Source organism: Carassius gibelio, chromosome B5 (assembly GCF_023724105.1).
Source record: "Carassius gibelio isolate Cgi1373 ecotype wild population from Czech Republic chromosome B5, carGib1.2-hapl.c, whole genome shotgun sequence".
NCBI lineage: Eukaryota > Metazoa > Chordata > Actinopteri > Cypriniformes > Cyprinidae > Carassius > Carassius gibelio.
In genome coordinates, this window is record NC_068400.1 from 37,114,601 (window position 1) to 37,134,959 (window position 20,359).

Below are 20,359 nucleotides of genomic sequence, written 5' to 3' on the forward strand. Positions count from 1 at the left end.
TGACATAATTGAGTCCAAACCCATTCATTATCAGTGGTGAGAAGAATGTTGAGAAATTCAAATATAAGAGACATCAAAAAATATTTAATATGGCACCTTGTACTATATGGAAACAAAGATTGAAATCGAAAGATAACACCTTACCATAGCACAAACAGGAGACCAGGAGTTTTAACTTAATGAACTTTTTAATAAAACTATAACTTAACTTCACACAATACAACTTAAATTACTGTCTTAAATAAAACAAATGGCAATCTAACTAAAGAAACAAACACTCTTCGGGGAAATGAGCCCTGTCTTCTCAGGCTGTTTAGTTTATTTTCTAGCAGCAACCATTTGGAACATCAACTGCTTTTGGTAACCATTGGAGAAGGGTCTGGCTGCAGACTTGCACTTGCACTCTCAGACACTGCTTCTGCTAGCGACGTCACTTGCAGTCTTTATTTTTTATTTTGTTCTATTTATTGATAACTTTTTGTTTGAATTTCCCAACATTTTATAACAGTTGCCATGTGGCAAAGACAAGAAAAAATAAACTAAATTACAATGTCAATTGCAATCGCTACTTGCACTCTGGTACCTGTGACTTCACTTGCAATCAACACAAATCTTGCATGTTGCCAGTGGAGACAAGATGCTGTGGTGGTGATTAAACGATTAAAACTTATTTAGTACTATAACGTACAGGGTCCTGCAAGAAAAAGACAAGCACAGACCTTGGCCACAGAACAGCAGAATATGAACGCAATGCACAAAGTCTTTCGTTAAGCATTTTCCTCCTGTAGAAAAAAAACTAACACTTAATGTGGCATAATGTATTCAGACACATTAAGTTCAATTAAAAGACCAAATTCGATATATAGTTATTATTCAATGTACTACAAGGCACGCAGATGGCTATGAACACAATGTGCAAACTTTGTCCTCCCATACAACATAACGCTTAATGTGGCCTAATAACAGACTAAGATGATAAAGACAATTTAGTAGGCCTAGGCTATATGTCTTGTTGTTGACTCAAAGTATATACAGACCAGCAAATATGAACGGGCATTATGCATTAAGTGATTTTAAAAGGATCAGCTCCGTACAGGCAAGCAGACGAGTACAGAACGCAATGCGTTAAATTGTACATTAAACGTTTTCCTCCTATAGAAAATCATTATAAATAAAACACATAATGTAGGTTAATGGACAAAGACAGTGATATAAACAAGTTGTAGACAGTGTATTCTATATGGAAAAATGCTTAATGTGAAACTTTGCGTGTTGCGTTTATTCTGGGCTCACCTGCTTGCCTGTACATATTAGTTATGTATTTTAATAAAGTAGAGAAGCATGAGTTTGGCCTTTCTCATCTATGTCCATTATGCCACATTTTGCGGTATGTGAGGAAAATACTATATACATATTCCTTATATTAATGAACTGTACATTTAATTTGATATTTTAATAGCATCTTAATATATTAAGCCATGTTAAGTGTTTTTTTTCTACGCTTAGCTAGAGACTTTGTGCAAATTTTCATATTCTGGTGTTCTGGCCATGGATTTGCCGATCTTGTCTTTTTCTTGCAGGACCCTGTACGTTATAGTACTAAATTAGTTTTAATAATTTAATCACCACCACAGCGTCTTGTCTCCATTGGCAACATGTACGATTTGTGTTGATTGCAAGTGACGTCACAGGTAGCAGAGAGTTCAAGTAGCAATTGCAAGTGACATTGTAATTTAGTTTCTTTTTTCTTGTCTTCACCACCTGGCTTTATAAAATGTTGGGAAATTCAAACGAAAAGTAATAAAAAAAAATAAAAAAAAATAAAAAATAAAGACTGCAAGTGATGTCACTAGCGGAAGTGCAAATGTCTGAGTGTGCAAGTCTGAGAGTGCAAGTACAAGCCTGCAGCCAGACCCTCTTGAAACATTTTGGGGTCAACCCCCCATGATGTTACAACTGCAACACACCACTCATCCACATTGTCATCAGTGACAAAGTGGGTCATATTTGGACAGTCAGGGCAAGAGCAAAACCCTGTGCAGGTCAAGCCCACAGAAAGACACTGGCATTTGGTGGCATCGGCACAGTTTCCGTCTGTACAGTAGAGGTGGGTGAGGTCCCATCTTCTCTGAGCCTCCATCCTCTACCAACTGGGATCCAGAGAAGAGGTTTGGCCAGGTGGCTATGATGCCACACTGCTGTTTGGTACACGGCTCTCAGCACATGTTGCTGGAAGCCATCTTCTGTTGGGGGTAGATTTGCTGCTGACATATCTGTGGTAGATGCTAGTGTGTACCTCAGCTCATCCAGGTTGGTGCTAGGATGCCCATCTTGGTGCCTCTTCTTTGTCTTTCAAGATCTTTGATTGAGTGCTGGTGGTCATATCTATCAAAAGAAGATCCATGCCATCAATGATATATGCTGATGGTTCTTTTACACTTGGCAGCTGCTGTTGTATTCTTTATGCTTCCATCATCAAAAAACAAAGAGGGTGGTACAAAATCATGTTTAATCTGAGATACGAGATTTTTATGACTTGGGAGCGGGGAGATACGAGGTTATGCACTCATTGATAAGAATGATACAGACACAGACGTCGCTGCTGCCAGCAGAGTTCATCAAAGTCTGCGGTCGTGTCGAGCCTTTTGACAAGAGATAAGGCTTTAAGGGGTAACTAAACCCCTGGTCAGAGCCTGACTCCACACACTGGCAATATTTGAAAAATGCTGAAAAGTGGGCAGAGCACAGCGGAGATAGAGGGGACAAGCCAAGGGCAGGGCTGAGCCGGTGGGGCGTGAACCTGAGACCCTCAGTGACAGATTAATTGACAGCTGCTGTTAGAGTCGCTAAAATGGAGAGTGACTCTAGTGACGCAAGTAGTTTTGCAACAGAGCGTTCATTTGAAGTAGAGGACTTTTCTCCCCCACCTTCACCTGAAGTGGAGGATGTCGAGGTGTCTGAGGACACAGGGCCAGGGCCTGAGCCATATCAATTCAAGCCACTGGCTCAAACTGCGGTCTTAACTCCCGGATTCTGATAGGCATCCGATGATGCTAGCGAAGCAGCCGTGCAAGAGAGAATGGGGCCAGTCATTGCGTCGCTTTTCAGCGTGTGCTGTGTGGAGCATTACAGCTGTGTGGAGCATTACCGAAGCATTACAGCTATGGATTTTTAACAAAACAAGCCTACTCAAATGTATCTAACCTAACGATTTTCATTCGTTATTGTAAGAAATGAAAAAAAAAAAAAAGATAGGCTTACTTGGCGCCAGTAGACAGACCTTTTTTCTCCCATAAATAAAACCTGTTAGCCTACTTGGGACATTTTACATGCACAGTGCCAACTTTGAGTCAGTAAAATAATAATAAAAACAATAATTTAATGCTGGTATCCAAAACATTTAATTCAATACAAGTAGAATTAGAAATTAGATACATTTTAAAACTTCAATGCACATGTATAATAAGCCTAGTAATAATAACCCTAGTACTATCGATCATAACATACTTCTACAGAGACTGGAAAACTGGGTTGGGCTTTCTGGGACGGTACTCAAATGGTTCAGGTCATACTTAGAAGGGAGAGGCTATTATGTGAGTCTAGGAGAGCATAAGTCTAAGTGGACATCCATGACATGTGGAGTGCCACAAGGGTCAGTTCTTGCACCGCTCTTGTTTAGCCTGTATATGCTTCCACTAAGTCAAATAATCAGGAAGAACCAAATTGCCTATCACAGCTATGCTGATGATACCCAGATTTACCTAGCCTTATCTCCAAATTACTACAGCCCAATAGGAGGATATTTGATGACATCTTTGTACGCATACGCGAGTGGTTGTGTGGCAACAAAACAAACAGTATGGCGGGCTGTAAAGACGCGACGAGCACTTTCAAGTGAGTTAAGGCCCGTTCACACCAAGCACGATAACTATAAAGATAACTATAAAGATAACGATATTAGCGTCCACACCAGCGAACGATATTGTCTGTGTATTTTAAGCGGACACGGCACGTCTGCTGCTTTAAATTCTCGAGCTCATTACAGCAGGATTGATTCTGATTGGTTGGCAATGTTTTATCGTTAATCAGGGGGAAAAAAATCGTTCTGAAAGTGATTCCAAAGATATAGTTATGGTGTGGACTCTGCTATTCTTTAATATTGAGAACGATTTTTAGAACTATATCTTTATCGTTATCTTTATAGTTATCGTGCTTGGTGTGAACGGGCCTTTAGTGGGCAAAATCCTCAATATATAAGCACTTTAACATCTGAAGACCAGTGGAGGTTTGGAGAGAAGCTCAAAATTGTATTGGTGACAAAATCGAAGCTATTCAAAGCCCATATGAGATCTGGGATGACAAAAAACGTTGGTCCGACTCGCCCGTGTCTTGGCCACCAATCTGCTGGGGAGACATTTATTCTTATTTAATAGAAACCCCAGGACCCTTCACTCATGAAAGATTAAAGGCTTTCAAAAGTCTGAAGGCATATGATTATTTTGTTTCTCGAAAAGTTGGGCCAATCTTTTCTGCCAAACAGAAAGCAGTGATTGTGCTAAAAGCAGAGGTTAGACCTGGCCAAGCAGAGTCACAGCATGATTCTCCCGTGGGTGATCGCCAAAGAGAACGGCGAAATAATCACTGCTCACTGCGACTGCAAAGCCAGGTAAGTCTTCATTGATCAGTGTTCATATTTACTTATTTATTTACTGAAAATGTAGTGACTGTTGTACCAATTCAATTGTTTTCAGTGTGAGACTTTCAATGGCGTCTGTACTAATGGTGAAAAATTGTATATCACAGCTTACACATTTCTCCTTCTTTCAAATCCAGTCTTGGAGAAACATGCAGTCGTGTAGCAGCTTTCATGTTTAAAGTAGAAGCAGCTGTCAGGATAGGACTTACAAATGCTGCATGTACTAGTGAGGCTTGCAGCAAAGCACAGCTACAGAATGATGTGAGGAACATAGTCTGGGTGCTGTGGATTGCGGTTTGGGACACCTGAATCAGAAAGCGAAAACTTTTTATCAGGCCCCCAACTAACCGTACAATCGACCACACAGCAAGAGTGAACCATCCTCTTCTCTAAATCCTCCTCCAAACGTGCAAAACAATCAAATTACAGGTATCTAGCTGTGTTTCCTGTCACACGATTCCCATGATGCAACGTGACAAACATAAACAATGACGTCACAAAAGATCCGCCTATTGACTCCCTCTGCCAATGCATTGATAAAATTAATAGTTGGATGTGCCAGAGCTTTCTTCAGCTAAACAAAGAAAAAACTGAAGTCATTGTATTTGGAAACAAATGAAGTGTTCAAGGTGAATGCATTCCTTGACTCTAGGGGTCAAACAAAACTAAAAACTAAAAACTAAAAACTAAAAATCATGTCAGGAATCTTGGTGTGATTCTGGAGACTGGTCTGAGTTTCAGTAGTCATGTCAAAGCAGTAGCTAAATCAGCATACTATCATCTCAAAAACATTGCAAGAATTAGAGGTTTTGTTTCCAGCCAAGACATGGAGAAACTTGTTCATGCCTTTATCACCAGCAGGGTGGACTATTGTAATGGGCTCCTCACCGGCCTTCCCAAAAAGAACATTAGACAGCTGCAGCTCATCCAGAACGCTGCTGCCAGGATTCTGACTAGAACCAGAAAATCTGAGCATATCACACCAGTCCTCAGGTCCTTACACTGGCTTCCAGTTAAATATAGGATTGATTTTAAAGTACTTTTACTCGTATATAAGTCACTAAATGACCTAGGACCGAAATATATTGCAGATATGCTCACTGAATATAAACCTAACAGAGCACTCAGATCATTAGGATCAAGTCAGTTAGAAATACCAAGTGTTCACACAAAACAAGGGGGGTCCGCCTTTAGTTACTATGCTGCCCGCAGTTGGAATCAGCTTCCAGAAGAGATCAGATGTGCTAAAACACTAGTCACATTTAAATCTAGACTCAAAACCCATCTGTTTAGCTGTGCATTTATTAAATGAGCACTGTGCAATGTCCGAACTGATTGCACTATATTTTCACTGTTTTTTATGTAAAATCCTTTTCTAACTGTTTTTAAATTCATTTTAGTTAAGTAGTTTTTTTTCATAATTTTAAAAGTTTTAAAATTGCTTGTCTTTATTTTTATTATTTTTCTTCATGATTATTTTACTTTATTTTATGTAAAGCACTTTGAATTACCATTGTGTATGAAATGTGCTATATAAATAAACTTGCCTTGCCTTGCCTAGTAATAAGTAGACATTTAAAATACATTAATAACTGATATCATAGTTTAAAATAGATAAAATCAGAGTTAAGGCTTGCTTTATGTGTTGCTCGACGAGGATTTCTCAATCGTTGTGACTTTAAATCCTGAGGACACAAAATGCTGTGGAAGTTCCTGCCGCGGTGTGAAGAAGAGGTGGAGTTACGAGGATTCTCAGACAGTTGAAGTGTCCAATGGAGTTAAGAGATTTGCTCTCAATCTATTTTCAACACTTTAGATTGTTTACCACGTGGGGTTTGACCAATAGCATTGAATTGTGAAAAAATATGAAATAGACAAAATTTGGACATGCGAGGATTCTGCCCGTCAGTGACAATATTTTAATAAAGGTGTTCCATTCCAATGTTAACCTGATTCAATTGGATCTGTGGTTCATATGAATTGTATAGTATACTGTGCCTTATGAAATGTATCATTATTAAATGTATCATAAATATAGATCAGCACTTACCTAATGTAAGTTACTTTGCAGTAACCATGAATTTGTCAACATTCTTCTCACCACTGATAATGTGATTTGGACATGAGGCTATTTTGTCCAGCGTTCTTTCATTTTGGACACCTCATACATTGAGTGACAGAACACTTCTCTTTTATTATATATTTACATATTTGGTATTGTTGTATTCAGCACAACCCCACCTTTCCAACAAGCCATCATATGTGTTTCTATGATAATGCCAGGCAAAGCAAGTACAAAGTAAATGAAAACATTCTGCATAGATATTAAATTTGTGCATGTCCGCTTATTTTAGATATGTGTTTACATGTGTCTATTTATTCCATACATCAAGATATTCACATCCAGTCTTTTCTAGTAGTTAAATCAACTTCCTGACTACAAACATATCAAGTTTCAAAGCTCTCAGAGCTTGTGTGATTGATCTGCATTAGTTTATATGCCTTAACTCCCATACGGACAGGCTATATTTTAGTCCTTTATTGGTTTTGTGGTGTATAACAATATATGTTAATTTAACAATCTTAGCAATAAAATATTTTTAGCCAAGAATCCATTTCATATATGGGAGACCTTAGAGATGAGGAAAAACATTGTTGGGTTTAGTTCTACCTCCGGTAGGGGTATCTCGAAAACTAAAGCACTTTTTGACCATTTGTCACTAGCCTATAGATATTTACTTGCATCACATGAGGAGTTTAAAGTGAATCTGTCATTACTCAGTCTCATGTCATTGCAAATCTATTTGCTTTTATAATATATTTAATTTAATTATTAATAATTATTAATTTAATTTAACAGCTAATTCACTAATTCAGTTGTTTTTATTCACTAAAAACAACTAGCTAGTGTCACAGAATCATGTTTATCATTGGGGACTCAGTAGTCAGACTTCTTTTTTGGATTTGGTTTCAGGGGGAAAAACAATAAAATAATTGCATGCTGGATTGGAACTTCATGAGGTTGAATAATGACAGAATTTTCATTTTTTGGTGAAACTACTCCGTTTATTACATTTTCTTTGGTTTCTTCGTTACTTTGGCAATGTTTCTTGCCTTAAGTCATCCAGCTCAGAAAATACACTGTGTGACATCATCTGCTTGGTTGTTCTAATGAGAGAGGACTGTATTCCACAGCTGCTATTAGTTGAAACAAAACATTTTCTTCCTTTGATTAGTTTTTTTGCTCATTACTTATGGTTTTGCAGTTAATTTAGCTTTTTGTGGTAGAAGTTCTGTAATTTATTCCATTTTCCTAAATAAATACTGTGTTTATTTAATATTGTGTATACAATATTACAATACAGTAGTACATGGTTCTCTGGGAAACTTGAAAAAATATCATGGCACTAACATGTTAATATCCAAAAGGACAAAATAATGCCATAGTACTTTTTCTTATTTTTTTAAGGACTTAAACACATATAACTCAGGAGTCATACTGTAAAAATAAATCCATTTTAGAGAATGAGAGTTAATGCTTTGTGACACTTACAACTTCTTTATGTTCTTTAACATGAAGTAACTGCAGACATTTTAGCTGCACACTGACATGACTTTAACACAACACACAATTGCACAGAACGCAGTAAGCTTAGTTCAGACAGAGAGAAAGAGGGACCTAGTAACAAATGTATTCTGACTTAGCTCACCTTTGATGTCAGTCCCACAAATCCAAGGTGCTTTGAGCACGTCTGTCCTTGAAGTTGAAGCAGAGAAGAGTCCCTTCTGGGAAAGATACTGTAATCCTTAGTAGAATAAGAATAAGTGTGTTGAAGAATTGTTTTGTTGAAAGAGTTTCAGAAATTACCCCTGAGTCTCTGCAGTGCCGCTCAAAGATCATAGAGAAATAAAGAAAATACGATAGCGAAATTAAAATATTACCCCAAATTTTTATGTTTTTTAAATGGGTTTGCCTGGGTCAGTCTGCCTTTTAAGGTTCTGATGTTGATGTTCAGATGGTTTTGACTCAGAGATCCAGTTTTTGATGCCTGTGCTTTTCCTGAATGAACAGAGCATACTACTAACCCAAAGATTCATAGCTGAAGAAAAACTAAACTCAGTGTACCTTTATTGTAATTATTTTTGGCTGTCTTACCAGTTTATAAGCAGTAACTTGGACCAAAGATAGGAAAACATGGAAAGATTCACCTGCATGAGCATCCCTGAACGTGTCCTTCCAGGCCACATCTCCGACCACATTATTTCCTGAATAGACGTTCGGCATTATGCACACCCTAATTTGTGGAATACAATGCTGTGGAAATACTCCGTAATGAGAAGAAGATAAACTATTTATAACTCTGAAGTAAACAATCCACAGCCACACATCCTGGCTCTTCGTATTCTCAGCTTGAACCCTGAGGGGGGTAGTGTGTAGTTGCACCGACTCAGTTGTAATATGTAAATAAACCTGCTAATGATGCAGCGTGGATTGGCCCCATCGCATGTGTTTGATTCGTGTGTGTTGTCGTCTCTCTCTTGCAGCTGCTGATAGCAGAGGTTCTTTGGAGGAGAGCTCCAGTTCCAGTCATTCCTTAACCCTCACGTCCACACGCATCCCGACTGACTGCTCAGCTGACATCAAAGGTACCCACCCAGCCCGGCTGTCTGCTTTTCACTTTCTCTCATTCATTATTGCGCATCATTTCACCAGTTGCACCACTCTATCTGTTCCTTCATTATCATCCCATGAAATGATGCTGAAAGTCATGGATGCTTTACTTTTGTATCTTTGATTGCAGATTACTCATTAAGCAGTTGAATGAATCCATATATAATAATGCATTTACACTAGTTTGATTACACCATATTTTAAAGTATGTAGGTGAGGATGAGTATTTATGTGTGTTTTAGAAACAATTTATTTATACTGTACATGTTTGCTGGTGTTGAACTAGCAGATATGAGCAGCCGTTTTCAATGCATTTTCTGTGGGAGATGAATGGGAAGGCATTCTGGAAAAAAAAACTGTCAAGTGTCATAAAATTTGAAATGCTCAATTCGATGCAAATAACTGGCAAATGTGGCAGATAGCAGTTAGAGGTTGACTGATGTATCGGTTTTGCCGATTAATCGGCAGTGATAGTTGATTGCTGGAACAATTGGTTATCGGCAAAAATCCATGCCGATAGTTGTCTGGGTTGCATCCGTTGCATGTTTAGATACATGATACTGCATGCTGAACAGAGTTAGAAATTTCAGACGTGGATTTAAAGGCAGCTGACATAAGATTGTTCCTCGCCATTCACATAGTTTTCCATTAAATTACATTATATTCACCCCGAATCATTGTTAATGTACATAATGAATTGTTTATTGAGCATTTTCATCTAAACGTTTGTCTTTCTGTGTCTCTCATAAAGTCTGTATGCTTCATTTATAGAGCTATATTATAGATCGATCTTTCCATTTGCTCCTTTTTTTTAAACACTGAACTTCACACTTATTTATGCCTCATTGTTCATTTTTTGAAGTAAACTTGTGTCCGTTTGGTGAATGAGTAAACTGTTTAAGACCACTGCTCAAGTAGAACGTGTTGCGTCCGGAGTGTGTGTGATACCGGTGAGTTCTCCTAGATTCAGCACTGCTCTTTTAGTTTGATTAGATAATCATTAAGTGTTCAAGAATTGAAGCAGTTAAAGTCTGATACATTGTTCTGGTATAATTGTAGTGCCCTGTGACTTCCATGATGCGGAAAACGCAGACTGAATCCAGTCTTAAAACCGAATTCACAGTTTAATGTGGAATGATACTATAATCACAGAACATTTTTTCCATGTTTTCATTTTGATAGTAAATAATTTTATTTTTTAAATTAATTGTCATTAATTACATTTTCAGTAATTAAAAGATAAATGAAATTGATGTTTCATGATTTGATTTAATAGAAATGTTTTAATACACAACACAGAATTTTTGAGGGGAAAAAAATCATAAGGCTTCTTTAAGATTTAAGTTTTAAGTTTTATGCATTCATATAAGTAGACATGCTAAAACACAGAATTTGGTAACTATAAAAAAAAAAAATGGCGAGGAAAAAATAAAACATTTCATATAGGGCCCCAAATTAAATTGATGTGAAAATGTATTCATGGTAATAAACTTTGACTATTAAAATGGAGTGGAGAAGAATGAAAACAGAACAAAACAGAGTCCAGAAAAATTCTAACAGAATTAACAGAATTTGGAAAAAAATAAAACAGAATTTAGGAAAAAAATAAAATGTATTTTGTGGTAATTTCTACATTTACTATTACTATTATTATTACTTTTATTATTATTACCACTACTAGTATGATTCAGTATTGTTTTTTTTAATAAAGCACTATTTTCGATTTTGTTCAGTATGCATTTTAAAAACTATCGGTTAATTAATCGGTATTGGCCAGTGTGGTCCAACCTAGCTATCGTATCGGCAAAATCCACTATCAGTCGACCTCTAATAGCAGTGATGTCTGTCATAGTTTTTACAATCAGTTGATTGACTCCAGCCTTTGGATCAGTGGTATATGTACTGTATCTAGTGAAACATGACTTGGGACTCCACCATTGGTAATTTGGAATTATGTTGGATTCTCTACATGGTATGATGTTTGTTTTCAGTGTACAGTAGGCAGTATAACTCCCAATATACACTTATATTCATCTAAAATGAAAGTTGTATCAAACACTACATTATAGTTTTTAAGTTCTTAAATTGTAAAAATATCTACTTGTTTTTAGTTTGCATGCTACATTATGAATATGACGTGCACATTTTAGTTATTTAAATTAATAATTGTTACTGTAAAATCAATTTTATTATTGGGACAGAGTGCACACTTAGCATGATGTCTTTTTTTTTTTTTTACTTGCTTTCGTATTCTGTCAGTATATCAGTCGGTGAAGATGATGTATAATTATGTGTGAAATGTGCATACTCTCTATGTAAATAAATAAAATGAGGATGCATCCTCTTTGAGAGGCGTCACAACATGACATGCCCTAAATTTTTTTCACACTGTGTTATTTAAGGACTTGGAGTGCAACTGACAATATTCTTTTAAAATTTCTCGCTGCTGGTTCATTCAGAAAGGCTCCTCACATCCAGAGTCACTTCAAAGAACAAAGACGAAGAAAAAAATAAGGGGTAAAAAAATTGCTTCACTTCCCCGTTCTTTCCTACTCCTAGAAAACAAACCTATCTCTTATGCATTTCATGGTGGAAGCTTTGAAATCCAAATTTAAGGCAATATTGACTATGACAATGTAATTTTTCTCAGCAAAATGATAAAGCAATTTTCAAAGGCAGTCCTGCAATATTAATTAATTAATGAAAAATGAGTCTGGTGGTTTTAGTCTGAATGCACTAGTTTTTTCCTAAATACATCCTCATTTTCAGAAAGGAGATTTTATTGGCTGCTGTGTCCTTATGAGTTCCTGTTCTTTAATTGCTCAGCTGTAGATTCTTTTTCATAAGTACTGTGTATTCGGACACAATGCTCATTTGCATTTTTTAAACTAGCAGGCATACACAGACTCAAGGTCTGTCTTATCACTTTAATGTTATTGCTAACCTTCATTTTGTTCCAAACCCACAAGATGATTGTTCATCTTTGAAAGATGAATACAGATATTTTTAATACATCCTATTCATTAAGGGATTGTAAAATAAAACCATATGAATAAAGCAGTTAAATACAATTCTTCCGAAGAGACTTGATCAAGATTGCTTCAAGCAAACATATTTGTGTGCTGTATGATCAAGATTGATATGTGAATAAAAGTCTAAATTAATCTTTTCATTATCAAACTCATTTTGTCTCTTCAGAAGACTTGGATTAAACCACTTGATTCCTTTTCACGTCATGAAGTTCTTGAAATGCCAGAGTTTTGGGTGAATAGACTTTTAACAAAGTGACTGAAGTCACTATTTTAATTGGTGTTTTGAAAATTAACTAATATTTCATGAATTTGCAATGATGCCGTTTTCATTTTTGAGTGAGCTAGCCCTTACATTGTTGTGTTTTTACAGTAGCTCGGTTATTTAGGTATCTGTGGTCATTAGCATATTTTAAATGATAATGTAAATCTCCAGCGCAGATACTCCACAGTGAAGCCTAGAGAACTTCTCTAACAGTCTTTTGGATTCAAGCGATTTTCCATTCCCTCTTAGGGTTCATCTTTTGACAGTCTTTGGGCTTGGAACAAAATATATTAGATTACCAAAAAGCATCGGCCCATCATTCAACATAAGTGCCTCTGGGCCCTTAACCTCTGATATTGTTAGCGTCCCTTTGATTGAATCTGAGTGATTGAACTTAATGCATCCTTAATTCGGTATCTGAATTCAGGTGGAGAGGTGCAGATGAGTGTAAAAATGAGATCAGGTGCTACTGAGAGCCTTTTATTTGGTGGTCTTTAGTCTTAGTAGGAGCAGAATTAACCTCCCTCTACCCAATGCTCTGCCATGATCTGAACCCACAAAACTGATCTCTGAACAGCACCAAATGGCAGACCCTGCACACACAGATGGGCCACAGGTGGAGCTTGACTAGTGATTTATTTATGTTGGACCTCTAGCCCCCAGAGGAGGAATGAGAGGGTTTATCTTTTTGAAGAAGGGATTGGCTGGGATTAATGAAATGAGACCATTCTCTAATTGGGGGGCGTTTCTGTTCCAACCAGTTTTCCATCTATTTGGCCACTCCTCATCCATCTTAAGCAATCCTGCATTAGTATTGCTTTGCTAAGGTAGCATTACTCATCCCTTATCATTTTCGCTACAGACATCAATGAAAACATGATAAACTGTGCAGCAGCTTAGTGTTTGGGCCTGTGATGTTTGCTCAGAAACATGTCAGGCTAACTCCAACATTATTTAGGTGAGTGTTGGATGGTAAAAATGTTATCTATATTTCCTATGCTGCCTTATATAACCGCCTTTCTCAGTGTTTCATAAGATTGTATTGTTCCAGGTTTCTTGGGTTGAGATGTAAGATTTATTTTGCACTCTAAACACAATTGTCTCAATGTTTTTTCACCTGAACAGAAGTAAAGTTGATGTTTCCTGTGTTTAGCTTCATACCGTAGGTGTTCCCCAACCCCTGATGGATTTGTTGTTGAGGTTTTTTCAAGTCAAGGCTTTTAAATATGCCACTGCTGCTGCATCTCATCTCTGGAACCACGGAGAAAGCTCCAACTGCATTTGTAAATGTATTACACAGCTATTTTTAGCACCAGGGTTTATGCTGCAATGTATTTATCCCTGAGGAAAAACACTGTGCCAGCATGAGCACAGTTCATGTTGAAGTAAAGCCAGTTCTGCACATTAGTAATTGTGACAAAACCATATGTATTGTTTATAATATAACCCATTACAGATTTGTCAGTTAGCAGGCTCTGTTAACAAAAAGTTACTTAAATCATGTTAAGGTGTATTACAGGGACCATCTCTCAGGCAAAACAATGGTAAAGGGTAAGTTCACCCAGATAGCAAATTTATGTAATTAATAACTTACCCTCATGTTGTTTCAAACCCGTAAAACCCCCTTTGGAACACAGTTTAAGATATTTTCAATAAATCACCAAAAGAATACGTTCAGTTCAGATGCCCTGTGTGTCGGTCTGCTTCACGCTAATTCACACATGCGCAGTATCATCAGCTCCTCAGTTCTCGAATCGGACGCGTCTGACAGAAACGGTTCTTGACTCGTGAATGAGTCAATGTTTTGTTCGTTATCTGGCTCGGCTCGGTGTTCATCTTCAGTTCTCTCTTCACATCAGTTCAGTCAGTGAACTGTTTGAGTACATGAATTACTCCGGGATATTGGTTTGTTTGAACTCAGAGGGAGTGTCAGCCACATTAAAAAAGTTAACAGCTTAAGTCATTTGTGGATTAATGCATATTAGATATGCAAACCATTTAAAACGATTCAGTTCAATTTGGTGAACTGAATGATTCGTTCGCGAATCGGATATCCAGAATGCTTTGTTTTGAACTCTTTCTTACAACAGACACGGAAGAGAAGACAATGCTGAATAATGTAGTCGTTTTTGCTATTTTTGGACCAAAATTTATTTTTGATGCTTCAAAAAATTCTAACTGACCCTCTGATGTCACATGGACTACTTTGATTGTTTTTCTTACCTTTATGGACATGTAAAGTATACCGTACACAGCTTCAATGGAGGGACTGAGAGCTCACGGACTAAATCTAAAATATCTTAAATTGTGTTCCAAAGATAAACGGAGGTCTTACGGGTTTGAAACAACATAAGGGTAAGTTATTAATTACATAAATTTGCTATCTGGGTGAACTAACCCTTTAGGAACATCATATTGGTGACAATTTAAAAAGCCTTTTACGGGATTCGAACCTATAACCTTTCAGTTACCAGGAATGTTTTTAACCAGTAGACAAGTCCTTCATTGTATCAAATGGACTTTTATTTACCCACCCTTACGTTGTTTCAATCCTCCATGATTTTCTTTCTTTTATGCAGTGAAAATAAATATTATTCAGATCCCAATGTTCTTCAAAATGATTTTTTTTGTTCATCAGAAGATAATAACCCATACAGGTTGAGGATAATATTAGGGTGAGTAAATAATAGAATGTTACTAGTTGAACTATCCTTTTAAATGTATCTGCATTGTTGGCAAAATGGCTCATTCATCTTTGTTAGTCTTTAGTACAATCATTAGATCAGAAATTGCCTTCAGTGCAGTATAAAACCCTTTATAAGGTTAATGCAGCATACAGATGGGATATTCCTGCCGAACACTTAAATGACAATGAACGGTCCTTTTTTGCCTTCTTCAAACTATAAGCAAAACCAGCTCCAAACCAGGACTGGAATGCTTCACTACTTTGGGCTATTTTAAGCATAGTCCGATGATAAGTCCAGTGGGCTTGTCTGACATGCCTGTCATTCTCCTGCTGATACTTTGAGAGGCTGAGACCGTTTTCCCATTAGCTCCTGAACTCCCTAAAATAGGGAGTATGGGATAGGGCAGCCTCTGTAATCCTAAAGCAGGGTTTCATCATAATAACATCTCATGATCATAGCTCAGTTAATCCCATGATGAGAGCGCTGTGCCCTGACGCTGTAAAGATTTTGATAGCTTCTTTTAAATTAAGGTTTCGGAAACCTCTTAACATTTTTGTTTATTTTTTTATTTTTTTTGCAATTCTGAATGGTAGTATTACTATAGCACTAAAGCAATTCAGCTATATTAGGTGGTGAAATTAATAAATGGTGTTTGCTAAGGAAAGAGCCACCATTACTATTGTTCATACTTGGAGTTGGGGATTTGACCAAACCCCTTTTGGCATGTACTGTAAGTCATCCTTGATCTTTTGTGATGCAGATATGAATGATACATAATTCAGCCTTTTTTTAGGAGGAGTGAGCTATTAACAGATTTGGACAATCAAAAAAAGGATGAACATTGGATGCACGGAAGGATGGATACAAGCCAGTTTCTTAATATGGATTGAGATTGCAGGATGCAGAATTGTAATTAGAATTTGAAAGTATGGAAACGAAATTAATTTTTAACTAGAAATGCAAAGAATTGTCAAAATAAAATTGGATGAATGGGTGGTTGGATAGATAAGATGTCAGTGTAATCATGTAGATATGTTCATATATATTCAACTATATTTAATATGTAACTTTTTGTAGACACAGCTGGGAGAACAGTTCATTTCTCATGAAAGGCTAAAAGTGATCTGCTAATCACATCTAACCGTTTACATCTCTGATAACGGAAGTTCATCTGTTTTCACATTGTCGCCACATTTTTATTGACTTACATTTTTCATGATAAGTTATCTCATTTTTGTAAACGTGTCTTATCTAGCAGATAAAAGTTATTTTCCAAAGGCAAGAGCAACAGCAGAGGCAGTTGTTCTTTATACCCAGGACAAGACAGTATTACAATGCCTTTGCTTTAGAGCTGTGTCAGAATGGGGCTTAAGATAAATAAATGATCAGCCAGAAACAAACATCAAAGCCTGTGTGTGTACTGTGCTGCGCTTCAAAGGGAATAGGACTTTCACACCGACTGTTCTGCAGAGAATAGCGTGTTTGTGTTACTGTGTGTGTGTTTGTCCATTTGTGGTTCTGGATTAATGGAAAATGAACAACAACAAGTATAATGTAAATATTAATCTGCACTAGAGCCCTTTTCCATTCCATACTCAAGTCTGGCCCCCTTTGTTTCTGTACACCTGTCCCCTGACAGCCCAATCCAATCTACTTTGCTCAAAGTCAGCGAGTGAGGTTTCAATAGTCATTTATCATTCTCTAGCATCTTCTCATTCATTTCTTTATCTTCATCCTCTTTTAGCCTCCAGGAAACGGAGTAGAATTCTGTCTCTTATGTTTATAATGTCAGGGTGTTATCTAACCTGTGATTTCTTCTGTCTTTCTTTCCCTCTGCAGCCAGTTCTCGCTCTCACTCTCTCTCTTTGCCTCCCGCTGGGCACATCTCCTCCCGTCTGTCCTTGTAGGGGGATGTCTGTCCTCTAACTGCCTCTCTTTCCACTAACTGCTAGGTGTGTATGCAGGTGAACTGTGTATGAACCATGCCTCAGCCCTAGGTCTTTTTCTTCTTTATGCTCTATGTGAAGCTTCCATTATCTACATTTTGTCACCTTTGACAATGGGAGAGAAGTCTGAGCTATTGTGCATAGCATGAATGATGTCATCATGTTGATTTAGAGTCCAGCATGCCTGTATTGTGTCGACGTGTGGTGAACTTAGTCTAGAACTAGCGAGTATGTTTTGTGGGATATGCATGTGAGTTTTGGCTATTTATGATTGTTAGATGCAGAAAGTATTTAGCTTCTCATAAAGGAATAGCTGTTCATCATACAGTGCAGACTCATCTGCAGCATTTGGTGCATGAATAGTGTTGCAGTGTTAGGTTTTAGGGTTAGGGATAGTCAGTATTAAAGGAATAGTTAAGCCAGCTCATCCTCATGTCATCTCAAGTTTGACTTTATTTCTAATGTGGAACACAAAAAGAGAAAGTGTAAATGGATGGGGACCAGAGGCTGTGGTTCACATGAATTTTTACTGGTGTTATGTGGTCGTTTGACAGCTTATTTGAGTGGGGAACATGGGCAGCACTAAGGGTGGGCTTCCGGACTTAAAAGTAAAATTCTCAATGTTTTTTAATCTTAACGAGTATTAGTTTAGGAATGCTCATATAAACACGACTCTACTAGACTACAGTATATGCAACTAAAATGCACACTAGACTATGGAAGCCCTAAGGGAACAAAACCTATTTGTTTTTCTTATTTATTTATTCATTAGGACTTTGTTATAAAAGTAAGCTTTTGATTTTGTTTTAATCCTAGGAAAATTAAATCTTGTCGATTTTTCTATTTTATAGTATAAAATATTCCAATATTTAGCCCTGAATATCCCCTCACCCTATAAGCTGTTATAAGCTATGTGCTTTTAATGGAAAAGAGACATGCTGCTATAAATAACTTCTTCTTTTTTAATGTTCCACAGAAGAAAAAAAGTACAGAGAGTGTGTAATGTTAAAAGAATTAAATTTTTTGGCTGATCTGTCCCTTTAAATGGCTATTTGTTTTGTCCTGGATCCTTCTCTCTCCCCTATTTACCCTGCCCTGTAATCAGCATATAATTTTGGGTGCTGCCATGGAAGAATATGACGTGCCGTCAGCCGCCAGTATTCTGGCATCAGTCAAAGAGCAGGAGGCGCGCTTCGAGCGTCTGACCAGGGCCCTTGAAGAGGAACGCCGCAATGTCTCCTTACAGCTGGAACGCGGCAGTCTGCCCTCTGATCGACTGGTAGGCGGCACCACAGGCGGGAGCAAGCAACCGCTGGCCTGGCAACAGATGGTCATGCAGGTAACCCATTCCAGCTTGGCCAGTCATGCGTCAGTCTGTGTGAATGAACAAAGCAGCCCCATACCTCTCCTCATGCTGATGCTGCATCATTTCCATTTTTTTCATGAAATCAGTCTGTCTGTATCTCATTTAGCTTGAGCTGTGTTTGGCTGTGCTGAGCTATTGCTCTGGGTGTTGTTCTGCAGTGACTCATCATCTGTGCTTAGGATGAGTTGTCTTTACACTGATTTTTTTCTTGTCATCTCTACCCGCCACATGCTTTTTAATATTGTCTCAAAGACTGTAACAATTCCTTGTGACGCTAAGGCAAATGTGTGTCTGAGGCTGTGATGTTATAAGGATGCCTTCCTAAAGTCAGTATGAGAGGAAATAAAATGTATACAGTTACAGAAAACTGTAATTCTCTATGAAAAAAGACTGATCTTTTGTCACTGCTTAGACTCAGATTATCTGTCTCTTCCATTAAAGGGTTAGTTCACCCAAAAATTTAAATTAGCGGATAAGACCCCCCTGCTCTTATTCCATGGTTTTTCCTTTTGCAGCATGGATGAGCATTTGAACCTTCTGTAATAGTTGCATATGTGTCAGCCTCAGTTGTCCTCAGTGTGAAAAGATGGATTTCAAAATCATGAAATCACTCATGAAAAGGTTCAAATATGCAGAAGATGCTGGAAAATCAAAGGTTGTGCAGGAGCTGGGGGATTTTTCTGAAGAACAGCAGGCAGTTGAACTGCTGAGGATCAATGCAGGACTCATGAACAGCTATCACAAAACAAAAAACAGTCATGGATCATCCAGGAAATGACACACAGTATTAAGATTCAAGGGCATGTAAACTTTTGAATGGAGTTATTTTTATAAATTCAGTATTTGTTTTCTTGTGGAGTGTGTGTGTATATATATATATATATATATATATATATATATATATATATATATATATATATATATATATATATATATATAAATATAAATAAATCTTATATATATAGTTCAGCTGTTATGGTTTTAATTCATATAAATGTATAGATATTTAAAATGAATAAGGATATGTCTTTCTTTTTAAGGTTGATATATTCAGATATTTACTTTAAGCAGTTCTCTCATGTTTTCATTGTATCAGTGGCTTTTCTTTTTGCCTTTTAAATCATAATGTTTTATCATTTGAAAAATGGTCCATATGCATGCAGTTTCTTGGAATGTTGTATGAATAATTGGCACTGCTGCAGTTGTTGTGGTTCTGCAGGTGCGCCTCATTTATCTTGTGTCTTGTACTCATTAATACTGCATTGGGAGGTGTATCAGGTGTTAATAGATTTGATTCCCAAAGAATAAAAGGTCTCACCTCATTCACGGTTTTATCTTCGGTCTGTTTACTGAGTGGAGACATTGATTTATTTAGTTTTTAAGCCTTTATTATTCTTCACAAGGCCTAAAAGGTCACAGAGTGACAGAGGCACACAATAGGCCTCCATCAATGACACCATAGACAGCTTTTCTTTAAAGTAACCTTAACTGTCTCACGTGTAAGTAATGTTCAGAGGTCATGACCTGAGGCAGTACGAGGAACATCACAGCTACTTCTTCCTGGAATCTAGAAACACTTTTTAAAATTCAGGAAGCGTGCCTGGAGGACTGAAGCTAGGTTCCTGTGGCCAGATCTGTCTAAATGTTTTGGGCCTGAAAAGCCTGTGGACCGCTTTGGGGAAAAAAGCCCCTGCTTTG

At 37.3% G+C, this 20,359-nt stretch overlaps 1 protein-coding gene across 17 annotated transcripts in view; it reads left to right on the forward strand.

Moving 5' to 3' along the window:
• Window positions 1–20,359, forward strand: part of arvcfb (ARVCF delta catenin family member b) — a 183,376-nt gene that overhangs the window by 69,759 nt on the left and 93,258 nt on the right. For 16 of the 17 annotated variants that reach the window (XM_052555784.1, XM_052555783.1, XM_052555789.1 and 13 more), the window contains exons 2-4: window positions 9,242–9,343; window positions 17,189–17,301; window positions 18,401–18,634. In XM_052555784.1, coding sequence (XP_052411744.1) covers window positions 18,422–18,634 — 213 coding nt within the window. In that variant the 5' untranslated portion in view covers window positions 9,242–9,343; window positions 17,189–17,301; window positions 18,401–18,421. The remainder of the gene's footprint in view (window positions 1–9,241; window positions 9,344–17,188; window positions 17,302–18,400; window positions 18,635–20,359) is intronic. The other variant, XM_052555800.1, reaches the window with a different exon arrangement.